The sequence below is a fragment of the Anarhichas minor genome, unplaced genomic scaffold (assembly GCF_050575085.1).
Source record: "Anarhichas minor isolate MPS153535 unplaced genomic scaffold, ASM5057508v1 ptg000043l, whole genome shotgun sequence".
Lineage (NCBI taxonomy): Eukaryota > Metazoa > Chordata > Actinopteri > Perciformes > Anarhichadidae > Anarhichas > Anarhichas minor.
In genome coordinates this window covers 6,519,461-6,533,209 of record NW_027466489.1, presented here as the reverse complement: position 1 = coordinate 6,533,209, position 13,749 = coordinate 6,519,461, and the positions used below count along the sequence as shown (strand labels likewise).

The 13,749-nt window shown below is 37.9% G+C and overlaps 1 protein-coding gene across 1 annotated transcript; it reads left to right on the top strand.

Annotated features, from left to right (window-relative positions):
• Positions 1-251: 251 nt before the first annotated feature.
• On the top strand, positions 252-12,503 carry LOC142970416 (dual specificity calcium/calmodulin-dependent 3',5'-cyclic nucleotide phosphodiesterase 1B-like). Its single transcript, XM_076110625.1, has 13 exons — positions 252-365; positions 1,851-2,033; positions 2,488-2,554; positions 2,688-2,804; positions 3,441-3,581; positions 4,660-4,760; positions 6,661-6,786; positions 7,659-7,760; positions 7,940-8,060; positions 9,886-9,967; positions 10,205-10,322; positions 11,267-11,403; positions 11,876-12,503. The coding sequence occupies exons 1-13, from the start codon at positions 262-264 to the stop codon at positions 11,971-11,973; spliced, it is 1,497 nt and encodes a 498-aa protein (XP_075966740.1). The 5' UTR covers positions 252-261; the 3' UTR covers positions 11,974-12,503.
• Positions 12,504-13,749: the final 1,246 nt, after the last annotated feature.

The window sequence follows — 13,749 nt, the reverse complement described above, 5'->3', positions numbered from 1 at the left end:
AGCTTGTTTCACACAAAGTGCCCATTTTGTACAAACTGAGCTTACTTTTGGAGCTATAACTTTTATTGCTGTATGCGGTGGGATGTAAGGTGAAGACTTTGATGCCAAACTGCTGTAACCTCCAACCATTTTCACACAACTATTACCTCTCGGCAACTGCTGTTTTGAGAGGTGAAAACAGTTACAGCACTGCATCTGCCTTTTTATTTTGCTGTGTTCACATCCAAATAAATGAGTGTGTTTCCTTCCAGGCTGAGGAGCATGCTCAAGCAGCTGGAGGAGAAAGATGTTGACTTTGAAGAAATCAAAAAGAATCTGGATTTCACAGCGTCATTACTGGAGGCAGTTTATCTCGATGGATCAAGGTAGAATATAGTGGAATAATTTGATGTTGATATCTTCTGCTCTCTTTTAGCTCTTTCAGTGAACAGGTCATTAATTTGAACTTGCATAGTAAAAATGCAAATAGGCATAAAGGTTCCACAAATGTCCTGAAAGGGCGTAAAAGACTAGAACTTTACTAGAACTTTACTGCATCTAGAGCCACTTATCTTTAGCAGGGTCGCAGGGGCCTGAAGCCCATCTGTTCACACTGGGCATGAAGTGGGGTACACCCCAAAATGGTTGACGGTCAGAGTGAATGGTTAAGACAACCATTCACTCTCACATAAATGGGCAATTTTGTGTCACCAAATTTGCAAACCTGCATGCCATGAGAAAACTGGCGCACCCAAAAGAAACTCTTATAGGGGGTTGTTAGGCGACAGTATCACTTGTTATTTATCTGAAAAGATGTATTTATTGAAAAATAAAAGCACTTATGGTGGCCTCAAATAACTAACAAGGCACCTGTAAATATCAGTGTAACACTGATTATCAGATGCAAAAACGCCAAAAAAAGTCATGCATCTTTCACATATTGGCATTAATTAAAAAAAAGTCCAGACCATCTACAATAAGTCACTTTTAAAATTTCAGGAAAACAGTAATTGTTCTGCTGTTAAACGAATGTGACGCTAATGTGGTTACACATGAACAAACTGTAAACTGACTGGATTGTTTCCTTTAAAAGTTAATGGATATCATAAGCACTACTGTGGAATAGTTTCATCATGATCACATGAGACATGTTTCCACTGAAAAGGTCTAACTGAGCGGTAACCTGCAGTGCTGAGAAATGAAGCCAACACGGGAGTCAATCTCCAAAGTAAACATGTTTACAGCCTTGTACAGAAAACAGTTAGCTAATATCTTTGTTCTTGACGACTGTACGGGATACATTTTTATACAACTTGCCCGTTTACATTATATCAAGAATTACAGCTTTGAGTGACAGGTGGGTGCGGTTTGAGGTCACTATCTGCTCGCTATCTGCTCTGCTGTCGCCCTAACTCGCCTCAGCTCCACCAACGATTCACCTCTCTTTCCAATTTTAGAGTGCGACGCCTGGAGTCACCCACTTTGAGCTTCACAACGGCTCCTCAGCCAACCTATGGGTGACATCACAGAAACTATGTCCTCAATTTATACAGTATATGGGTCTAACACACTACATCACTTCTTCACTCTCTTTTTCACTACTCCCTATATAAGAGACATTCCAGGATTTACTCTATAATGAGCACACAATTGAGATTTCGGACGGCACATCATTTTGAGTCACATAACTTTAGCAGAAAGCAGTGGGCGCTATATAGTGAATGCTGTATTAACACACTCGAATGAAATGGTGTTAAATATAGTGCATCATGAATAGGGAGTGATTTTGGACACAGCGACCTACAGAGCTTTTATCCAGTATTTGCTGTCTCTGACTATGTTGTCACACCCTTGTGTGTTGTCTCTCTCAGGCAGTGTCTGGAGTCTGAGGACGACCTTCAGCAGCTGCAGTCAGACGGCGTGCCTTCAGAGGTCACCGACTGGCTGGCTTCCACCTTCACCCAGAGGGTTCGGCGGCCTGTACGGCGCCCAGATGAGAAGCCCAAGTTCCGCAGCATTGTGCATGCAGTGCAGGCTGGGATATTTGTGGAGAGGTAAAATAACACTTGTAAATTTTATCTTCTATTTATAGGGTCATGCTTTGTATGTATGATTAGTCAGGATGTTTGATACTTGTCTGTAATAATGCAGCTGCTGCAGAGAAGAAACAGAGCCAGTCACACAGCTATATGTTTTGTATATGAGACTCAATAAAATGAGGAAACTATAATCTCATACTATAAAACTCACATTGTAAATGACTGACTTTCACATCTGTCCTGTAACTCTAATATAAGCTCATGCCGTGTTGTTACTCACACAGCCACAGAAAACACAGACAGCTGCACTGCACTGTGAAACATTAGCCTCCTTTTCTCTTTAAAACATCCTTGCAAAGGGGACAGGGACTTTGGAGGATTTATATAAACAGCTCCTGAGACGAGTTAGCTGCACAGTGTCAACATCTGAACTTTAACTGAACTCAACATAAACACTGCATTATTTCAGGATGTTCAAGAGGGCCTACACTGCCACCATGCCAGACGAACCTGCAGCGGTCGTAAACTGCCTCAGGGTAAGCCTCCACTAATCATCAATCTCTCCACGCGTCGAGTGTTTTTGCAATAAATCGGACATCACAAAAGGGATCGTATACACATCACAAGTATGTACCAATAACACATTTACTCTACCCTCCTTCTCTTCAGGATGTTGACCGCTGGAGCTTTGACGTGTTTGCTCTGAACTCCGCCAGCTCTGATCACTCCCTACGAACTCTGTTCTTTGAGCTGATCACCAGATATGGCCTCAACAGCCGTTTTAAGGTCTTTTAACGTTGGACTTTATTGCACAGTTTATATATTGCACTTCCCATAAAATATGTTATGATAGAAATCATAAATCATAAATCATTGCTTTGGATAACAAATTTTGCAGTAATATGATAATTATTTTTCTGTAACCGCAGCTATTTTGGGAAATGTGTGTTGTAACTGCAGATTTAATCAGGCATATCGAGGGCCAAAGCGCAAAACCTCCTATCTGCAGAATTTTCTGATTGCCGGATTTCACTTTGGATGATGAGAACAAGGAAGGCTGTTCATATTCAGTCTGTCTTAAAATAATCCCGCCCTTTGTTGAAACTTAATTTAGAGCATCATTTTGTAGAACCTCTTCCAACTTGCACCAAGTGCAAAATATCCTATCTGCAAAATGATCCAGGCATTTTTCAGATAGGAGGTTTTGCTTTTCGGCCATCGATATGGGTTTTATTATCAATTTGGAACAATGGGTTTGCCAGATTACGTGTGCAAATCACATGCATCATACCGTAAACCCTGTCAATCCATAGCCACGACTTTATTACAACTGCCTTAGCTTTTATTGTTGACACAAACTTTGTGAACATTGGATTTCAAAGCTTGACTGTGACTTTAATGATTAAGTTATGCACTTTGCAGATTCCCATCTCATGTCTGGCAGAGTTCCTGTCTGCATTGGAGAGAGGATACAGCAAACACAAAAACCCCTACCACAGCCACGTTCATGCTGCTGATGTGACTCAGACGCTGCACTGCCTGCTTCTGCGCTCTGGACTCGTGGTACACCTGGCTCACCTAAATACAATTTATTTTGGTGCTGCATCACATTTTGAAAGGATGAGGCTGGTGTTTTTGTATATTGTCTCAATTGTCTACACATCCAATGAATAGACCGATGTTGTACGAACTAGTTCTGAATTTGAGCATAACTTGACCTTGAGTCTGTCTTTTAATACTTTCAATTTCTTATTGTCAAGCAATCTCATGAAAAGACCCAAATCAACAATGCGTTAGTCTGTGTCAGACTTCCCTATCCTGTCTGTGGCACTCAGCTGCATGCCCATTTGTTCCTACTGAAGATTTCAATTTTAAAAAACAGTTAACAAATGTATAGCCATTTAAAAAAAAAAAAGGCTATGTACTTTTCTAAAACGGCTGTCCACTGTCATTTTAAGCAAACTTTACACACCATCACTCTTTTGGTGACCATTTTCAGCTGCACATTGACACACATTTGGTTCACTTCTACAGTCTTAAATATAATAGAAATAATGTCATGTGGATGGATGGCCACACATTTTGCAAAGGCATTCATGATCCCCAGAGGATGAAGCCTAATGACTTTGGTGATCCTGTGATTTTTCTTCTAGCGCCACCATGAGGCTGACATTTGTGGCTTTCAGTGAAATGTCTCAACAGCTACTGGATGGATTGCCCTCTGGATAAATAATCTCTTCATTTTTAATCTAGTGGCATCAATACAATATGCAATGACAGTCTATGAGGAAACACATCTTAGTCTTAAAACCATTTTTAACATTTTACCTGTAAGCTTAATATCTGTATTTTAGTATTGTCCTAGTCAGCATGTTAGCATATGACTTGTATTAACGTTTTGGGACAACAACGGATATATATAAGGTGTATCAGGCTTTGGCTACACAGGTAATGCTTAAAAGGAAAAATGATTTGTGGGTTTTGGTCTTTTCATTTGATTTGTTGACGATAAGAAAAAGAAGCCTCATCATTTCAATCAAAGTGATTATGAACTGTTCCTCTCACAATCCACTGTGTGCACACTGCTACACATACAGTTTGTTTTTTATATCTATCTGTTTCGTCCCTCGTATCTATCAAGCACTGGCTGACAGAGCTTGAGGTGATGGCGTCACTATTTGCCGCAGCCATCCATGACTATGAACACACAGGGACCACAAACAACTTTCACATCCACACAAAGTAAGCTCCTATTCTGAAACATATTTTACTAACCTTGTCTTATAATGCACTGGCTCTATATATATATATTTATATTTATATATTTATATTTATGCTGCATCCTGTTGTGACATTTGCAAAATAGTAAGAGATGTCAGGCAATGTAGGACTGGTAAGGTAGTGTTTCTTAGATGCAATTTTAGAAAGAGTGAATAGAGAGAGACCACTAAAGCAAACACATCTTCATGGAGGGAACGCAGTATTTTTAGATGTCGATTTTCCACATAGGAGGGCTGAAGATCGTAGTCTCTTGGCACCCATCATCATGCCTTATTTTGGAAAAAATTATCGTCCACAATAAGAACACGTCTTATTTTCAGAATATAAACCCAAACAGTATCTATCCTAAAGTCGTACTCCGCCCAAAATATACCTTGTTAGTGTCCTGCAGGCTGGAAATACTGTCTGTTATAACTTAACTGTTGTTTCTTACTTCATGAGGAATATTAGCTGTGGTCAGATTGAATTCATCTTGGTAACAATTAATTACATACAAGTAGTCACGTATCAAATACATCCATAGAAACCTTTTAAACCTCTCCTGCTGCAGAACGCACTTCTCCACTGTCCATATGAACCTGTGTATAACACTGCAGGACTAGACTAGGTTACATTTGAAGTTTCTATGTATGCCAAAAAGGGGAATTAAATCCCAAAAGAGTCAAGGTAGAAAGAAAGCTTTTATTACAAGATGTTCTATGTATGTTTGTTACTGTAAGTCTTTATTTTATGGGTACTATAGTTTCCTATATTTTCCTAACTGATTAGTGACAGTAAATTCATCTGAACGCGCCTCAAAATGACCAAAATTGGTGGTAATTACACAATGAACGGACAGTGTTTAATTGGTACATTTCTAATCAATTGATTCATATTATAATTAATTGCTATCATAATCCTTTAGTCACTGCACAGCAGCTCAGCTGACCTTTAAATGTGTCTACAGGCAAGCACGTTCTCAAAGAAAGAAACAAAGTTTTATTTATTTCTTAAAAGGTGCAACAACTAATGTTGTAATGTTCTTCAAAACCATCACTTTTCCTAGACAACATTGTAGAAGACAAAACAGATTCATTTCTTAATTTAGACCTTATTGTTCAATTTATTTAATCGCTTGTTCACAAAGTCGCCTCCCTCAGGGGAAGGGGAAATCTTTTCAAATGATTTCCAGTATAATTACAGCCAAATTACATAGTTTTTACCAGGACACTATATCGTCCGAGGAAAGTAAGTAAATGTATTTGGAAATTACGGATACGGAGAATAAAGTGTTACTTGAGGTTGTTTTTTTTTTTTTTACCATGAAATGTTATAATAATTAGAAAAACATTGTAACCATCATGAATTCAAGCTGACTGTGGCGTCCCTCTCTGTGAAGAATAAAACTAAACAGCCCCCAGAAGAGCACTTTAGCACATAGCTGCATGTTTTCTTTGAAGACATTTTCACAAGTGTTTTATTTTATGTTTGGTTGAACAAAATTATCACTAATTGGAAATCTTTTCACAATGTACTTTGTTACCCGTCTAATATTGTAGATTATGCAAATGAGTGGACACAGAATGCCTAATTGAGAAATTAGTTAATTAGCTTGCTACACTGAGTCATTAATACCCACATGGTGCCTGTTTTTATCACATCCTACTCTCTCTTCCACACTTCAAATTCATCATTACAGTCATTGTGCTTAGATTACTCCCTGAGGACTCTCTTTTTATCTCATTCATTCTCACCTCCTCCCTTCTTCACCACAACAGAATTGTACAACTACACTTCAATGCTTATGAACACTCTGTAAACTCCCTTTCTCTTCTCTGTGCTGATCTCCTCCTCTCTTGCTCTTTCACTGTCCGTCTGCCAGGTCAGAGTTTGCGTTGATCTACAATGATCGGTCGGTACAGGAAAGCCATCACCTGAGTGCAGCGTTTCGCCTGCTGCAGGACGACCAAATGAACATCTTCACTAATTTGACAAGAGAGGAATGGATGTAAGACCACTATGTTTTTACCATCTTAAATTCTGTTGCTTATCGTTGTTTCAGTCAGAGAAACTTAGGTCGAGAGATTGACCATTTATGGAAAATAGTTACGCAGACTTGGCAGAAAAGAGCTCTTAAAGAATCTGAGCAGCTACAAGGCTTCCGTGAGGAGATCTAAACCCCCTAATAACGGATAAGTAAACATAGAATAGTTAAAGGGGACATTTCATTAAAATTTCACCTGCAGAACAAGTTTGTCCCCACATGGTGCCTCAGTGTGAAAGGGGCTTTGGCCATAAAGGGGACAGAAAGGGGCTCCACAGGGGCATATATCATCCGACATGGATTGTCGTTAAATGAGACTTTTAGTCCTTACCAGTTACAAGGCCGCTCCTCTAGCTGACCCTGACCTCTGACCTCTTGAGATCAAATTTCTCCTTCAGAAATCAATAAAAGATCACGTTACTATTTCTGTTTTGTGACTCATCCACTAAACAGCAATAGAATAGAGATTGAAAGATACTGACTGCAGTATCTATCAATCAGAGATGTCATCAGTGAGCTAAAATCATCCTGCACTGAAACATAGTTTGTGAAGAGAAAATATTCAAGCTGTTATAAAATGTATAATCATGGAGGCTGATGCTTAAAATATCACACATACAGTATGTGACTGTTTTATTCATGGAAGCGCTCTGCAGATATCACCAAAGAAAAACACCAGCAGCATAATGTAGTGGGCTTTCAAAGCAGTCTGCATTACCATGGGAACAAGAAAATCCATCAGGAAATCTAAAAGAGCTTACCCCATTGAGTCTACTGTTTTTATGATCTACAGTTACTTCCCATAGTGCAAGGTCTTTGTGTGTTTTTGTTTTTAGGGAGCTGCGATCACTTGTTATAGAGATGGTGCTGTCCACAGACATGTCCTCCCACTTACTGCAAGTCAAAGGGATGAAATCCTGTCTACAACAACAAGAAAGGTAACACTAATGGACTTCGTGTTCGTTCACACCATTGTGGTGCACAATTAAGAGGCCATGAAATAAACTGCGATTCGGATGATTCCTGCCAAAAAAAAAAAAAGAAATTAGTGTCAAGCCGGCTGGTGTCAAGTCTGCTTTTTTTCAAAAACAAGAAGTGCATCATGTTTTTTCAACAGGATTGACAAGCCAAAAGCACTGTCTCTGTTACTCCACACGGCTGACATAAGCCATCCATCCAAGCCCTGGGCACTGCACTCTCGCTGGACCACGGCCCTGATGGAGGAGTTTTTCAGGCAGGTATGAACTCTAATAATAAACCTGAACTGACAGTGTGACTCTTTCTCTCCTTCTCTTAATCTCATTCTGTTACTATTATCACACTTTGATTCAGTTGTGGAAGAAGTTTTAAGTGATAATTTACTTCAGTAAAAGTAGCATCAACGCAGTATAAAAATACTCCATTACAAGTAGAAGTCCTGCATCCAAACTTCAGAATGAAAGTACAAAAGTATCAACAACAAAATGTACTTTAAGTATCAAAAGTTAAAGTACTAACAAAGCAGAGTGGCTACTATGTACTGTTTTATTATTGGATCATTAGAATTGATGTGTTTACATGTTAGTGGTACTTTTATGTTGTCGTTGGTCAAGTTAGACTAACTCTTACCCAATTCATTAACTTTTGGTAGTTTAATTTGTAACAATGAATCATATTCTATAAAACATAAGCATATGCTTTGTATGTACAATCTTAATTTGAAAAATAACTATAGCTGCTAAATTGTTGCGAAGTGAAAAGTACAAAATGACTCTCTGAGATAAGTATAATTGAAGAAATAAGTAGCATAAAATGGAGATACTCAAGTAAATTACAAGTACCTCAAAATTGTACTTAGATGTAGTACTTGAGTAAATGTATTTTGACCACCACTGCGTGGATTATTGTTGTATGGCCAAAAACAATAGAAAACAAGCCAGAATGCTACAATGCATTATAATGTAATGTACAGTCAATCGTACTAGAAGGGCTTTTGAGTTATTGTGTTGTTTGCTGTCAAGTTTCACTGTGAGTGGATGTCAGATCTTACGTGCAACATTTCCAGTCAAGCATTGTACATTAACTTCACATACGCTCAGATAATTTCTTCTCTGTTCTTTTATGTCCTACTATAAATCTTTATTTCTCTGAAGGGTTTGATCTGTTGTCATCTTGGCATGATTGATCAATCAAAAGGTTGGACAACTAATAACAGCTCGACAGTTTTGTAAATCACTCAACTAAGTCAGAAAGGGGAATGTGAAACCTTCAAAGAGATGTATTAGTCAGAGCTAAATAAAACGACATGAATAACACAGGTATGAAGCAGACACAGTCAGAGGAAAGACTCTTTGAAAGGTTTATTGAACATGTACTTTGTGTGCTTGAAGCCACTTTAAACATTCCCAGCTCAGATTGTATGCCAGATGTAAGTCTGGAAAAAAATCCTCTGAGAAACGAATGCGTCAGATACCAAACTATTGTTGACATGGTGATGATACCTTTCAAAACTCCCAAACCTCCTGGGCCATTATAATACAAGCTAATGATAAGCATCATCATCATCATCATCATTATTTTAAGTCATGTAAATAATTTGTAAGCTTATGTCAAAATGACTGCAGTTACTGAAGATTATATGTCAAACATATTTATGTTATTGTTATCCTATGGACTACACTATAACCTAATCAATCACATGAATATTAATTTATTGGGGAAAGAAAACATTTGCGAGTTTGCAACATGTTGGTGAAGGTAAAAGTTTTATTGATAAAGAAGAATTAGCAAATGCCTAAAAACAACTGCATAAAAACAACAACTGTAGCTTTCAAAGTGTTTGGCCACTGTCTGGAACAATAGTTAGCCTACAGCAGGACTACAGCAGAATCGAATCTTACCCTCTTCCTTCTTTGTCGACTTGTGTTACTTAAAAAAAAAAAAAAAAAAGCTTGATATTCTTTGAACAATCCAAAAGTCTCAGGTGGTGAGTGTTGCAGTCAAATACCCTTTAAAAAGTTATTTTCAGGCGACGTGTGGGATGTTGTTTAAGATGTTTTTTCTCTCTCTTTCTATCTTTGTCAGGGTGATAGAGAGGCAGAGCTCGGCCTTCCCTTCTCTCCTCTGTGTGATCGAAAAAGCACCCTGGTAGCCGAGTCTCAGATCGGTATGTCTCACAAAACCTGTTTCTTTCACTCAGTCCTCTTCTCAATGATATTTAGATTTAATTTTCATCCACACTCATGTTTGGTAAAGTCTTGAAACAGCAGTGAAATATGTCATATTACTTTAATCACTGAGTTACATTTGGATTTCTTTAAAAAAACAAAAAAAGCAATCATATTTCAACAGCTCAGAAACACTTTATTTTCATATGTTAATAAGACGACATTTTCTCTTAAAGGTTTCATAGACTTCATTGTGTATCCTACATTCTCTCTGCTGACGGACATGGCTGAAAAGATTGTTATTCCTTTGGTGGAGGAAAACCCAGGTCCACCAGACCCCTGCAACAGACACAGGTACCACATTAAGAAGGCTTGTACCCTTTTTGGAAATGTACATTGTACTCAGGTGGCAACTTCCGAGTCTCAGAGGTGAAGCCAATGCAGAAATGGCTGCATAGAATGTGTATGAGAAAATTACTCATGACTTGTTCAGAGTTCGCTTGTACTTAGTTCCACCATCTCATGTACCTTCTGGTTACAGAAAAACAAGATGGTAAAAGTTAAAAAACCAAGATGGCGATGGCCAAAATGTTGAACCCGAGGTTTCAGAATGTCAGTCCACAAACCCATGGGTGACGACATTGTGACGGTCTAAACAATATATATCTGCCTACCCTGCCAGCCCCTCTAAAGATCACTACTGAACGATAAGTTGTGGTTTTACAGGTGGTCATGGTACATGGTCTTTCTCTGCCATGTGCAATGACTTCCTGGTAAGCATGTTTTATAATACCATACGATGAAGCTGGGTTAGCTGTTTTCATCTGCTTCCAGTCATGTGCTAAGGTAAGCTAACTGTCTGCTGCCTGTAGCTTCTTATTTAACAATCTTCTCATCTAACTCTCAGCAAGAAAGCAAATAAGCGTAATTTCCCAAAATGTTAACATTTTCCTTTAAGAGGCGTTTCGGTCTAGTGTGTAGGATTTGGCGGCATCTTGCGGTGAGGTTGCAGATTGCAACCAACTACGGCGGCGAATGCGAAAACGTGAATGGCCCTATGTGTTTGCGTTGTCTGAGAAAAGAGGATGTAGAATGTAAATAGATAGACGTACGTAGATGTATGTAAACGGCTCATTCTAAGGCAACGGAAATACAACAATTATTTTTCATTGGTTAAAGATATTCCATTTCCATCAATTCCCCTCAATGCTACACACAAAACTCATAGATGAACGCACAATTATCTAAACATGAAAGAAAGAACCAATATCTCTAAGAGCACTGTTATTTCTCAACAGTAATCTGTGGAAGGAGAGCTCCAGAGGTCTGCAGTGGAGTCTCGCTCATATCACAGCTGAGCTGGTGAGCTTCCGCTCCACTTGGACACGACACACCGAAGACAACAAGCTCAAATGGAAGGAAAGTGGCTCAAATGGTACGTTGTTTATTTATTATCATACATGATCTTACATGATTTTACTTAAACATCTATGTTAAGGTGAAATATTGAAGAAATAAAGAGCGCGTCTTAATTCTATTGATGTCTTTATTTTAATATTGTATTGATAGTCTCAATTCTATCTAATTTACAGCAGGGCTTACCACATAACAATCCTGAGAGATGGTTGTACTTTTCTGCTCTCATCTTTTGCAACAATTCAGAATTAAAATGATCCCCTATGAAAAGTTTGACATCTGCTAGCAAAATACAATATCTTTGTTCTAGATGTGTGACAGATTTGGCAGAGCCAAAGTCTCTCTGCCCCATAAATGTTCTGCGTCTCCTTGATTTGATCAATCAAATCATTTCACAGCGATCTCATGAGGAGATTAACAGATACAGATATTGTTTTCCATCCAGTTTAACAAAATTTCCAATGCCTTTTCCAATCTCCTACATCCTTCAGGATTTTCAGACCCTAGTGTGACAAAAGGGCAGAGATCCAGACAAGAGGAGCCGTCAGAAAAATCCCTGCAAGACCCCACTACAGATTCAAAACAGTAGACAGAACTTCATTTATTATGTGCTTCTTTTTTTTTTTTTAAATAGAATATCGTTAAAGATGGTTAATGCCGAGTCACTGTTTGTAACAAATCCTTCTTATATGGTGATTGTGAGAGCTATTTTTAAGGTTAAATTCATCTTTCACAGAAATGTCCTCATGTCTTATTTTATAGTTTACTCTGATAATTGAAATGCAAAGTGTACATGCTGGCCATGGTATACCGCATCGTGCATGTTATTAATTTAATTTGCCACCGAAACACTTGTAAGGAACATTTTACATGTAATAGTTTTACCTGTACACAAATCATTTATTGTTAAAACCATAAAACCAATAAACGTTGAAATGTACGTATGTCAATATGTGTCATATGATTCATTATAAGGCTGGCCTTGTTATGGTGGATATTGTGCCGTGTTGTTTTTTGATTAAAACATTTTAAAGTATTTAACTGCAAGGTCTAAGGCCCTAATCTTTGATTGAACTGAAGCTGCCATCTTGCATCATTTTAACTAAATTAAATTATTATATTTAGTTCCACGTCTGCAAAATGAATTACAACAGATTCAGTGGCTTATTCAGCAAACCCATAAAAATAATTTGTTTTCAGCCCAAAACGTAGTGCACATTTTGACATAAAAGGCCAACTCAAGTGGTATCCGAGATGGTTTTTTTTTTATATGGAATCCCTTTTTAAAGTAAAATAAAATATGTTATGTGTTTAAAAATTAAACACATAACAACTATTGCACTTCTGTCCATCCTGGGAGAGGGATCCCTCCTCTGTTGCTCTCCTTAAGGTTTCATCCTTTTTTTCTCCCCGTTAAAGGTTTTTTTGGGGGAGATTTTCCTGTACCGATGCAAATTTGTGATTATTGCAAATTTGTAAATTTGCTACACAAAATAAATTGAATTGAATTGAATTAAACCACTTGCGAGAATTCAGTCAAGCAAAAATAGTTTGACTGTAAGAGGTGATGTTTGTAGCACATACATTATGACCATGTTTGGATCTAATGAAGGTGCTAAATGTGAATGTCATTGATATAGCACTAAAAAACAATTTGTTATATAAAGATATAGCGGAGAAGAGCATCATCCTGAGCAGAGAATTAATTCACTCTCCCTCTATATGTGCTGTCATCCGAGCTTCTCTGCGCCTTGTATATGGTCCAACCGAGCGTGCACGTTTGTGCTCATACGGTGGTTCTCGATGAAAACGCAGCATCGCCACAGAGGCATATCCGTACACTATTAGTAAAGCAGGTCCTTGTTTACATGCTTTGGACATTAAAGACTTTGTTTGGAGCAGACATCATGCTGAGTCTGACTGTCAAACATACTTTTAACTTGACTGGATGCAAAATTCCCAGATAAGTACGAAAGAAAAACAGCCAATGACCAATTTAAACATTTTATTATATCAAACAAATTTAGATTACAGATGTAATCATTAATCAATTCAAGTAAAATTGGAACAAAACTCCCTAGATTAAATCCATGTAAAGTACACTATTACCATTCAAAAACAGAACAAACATTACATGGTCCATAAATATACTGCAGAAGAAGAAAACAAAAGCTTGCACAGGAATGTTTTCATTGTCTTTCTTGTTCATTGTGGTCATTGCAATTATCAATACTAGAGTGGCTTTAGTTTACTGTTTCAGTCTGTTTTATTTCTTTCAGGCATGTCAAGTGTTAATGTGAGTGTCATGAAAGGATTGTCACATAATCTACATAATAATGCCACTTCAGTGATACAAATAACAGAT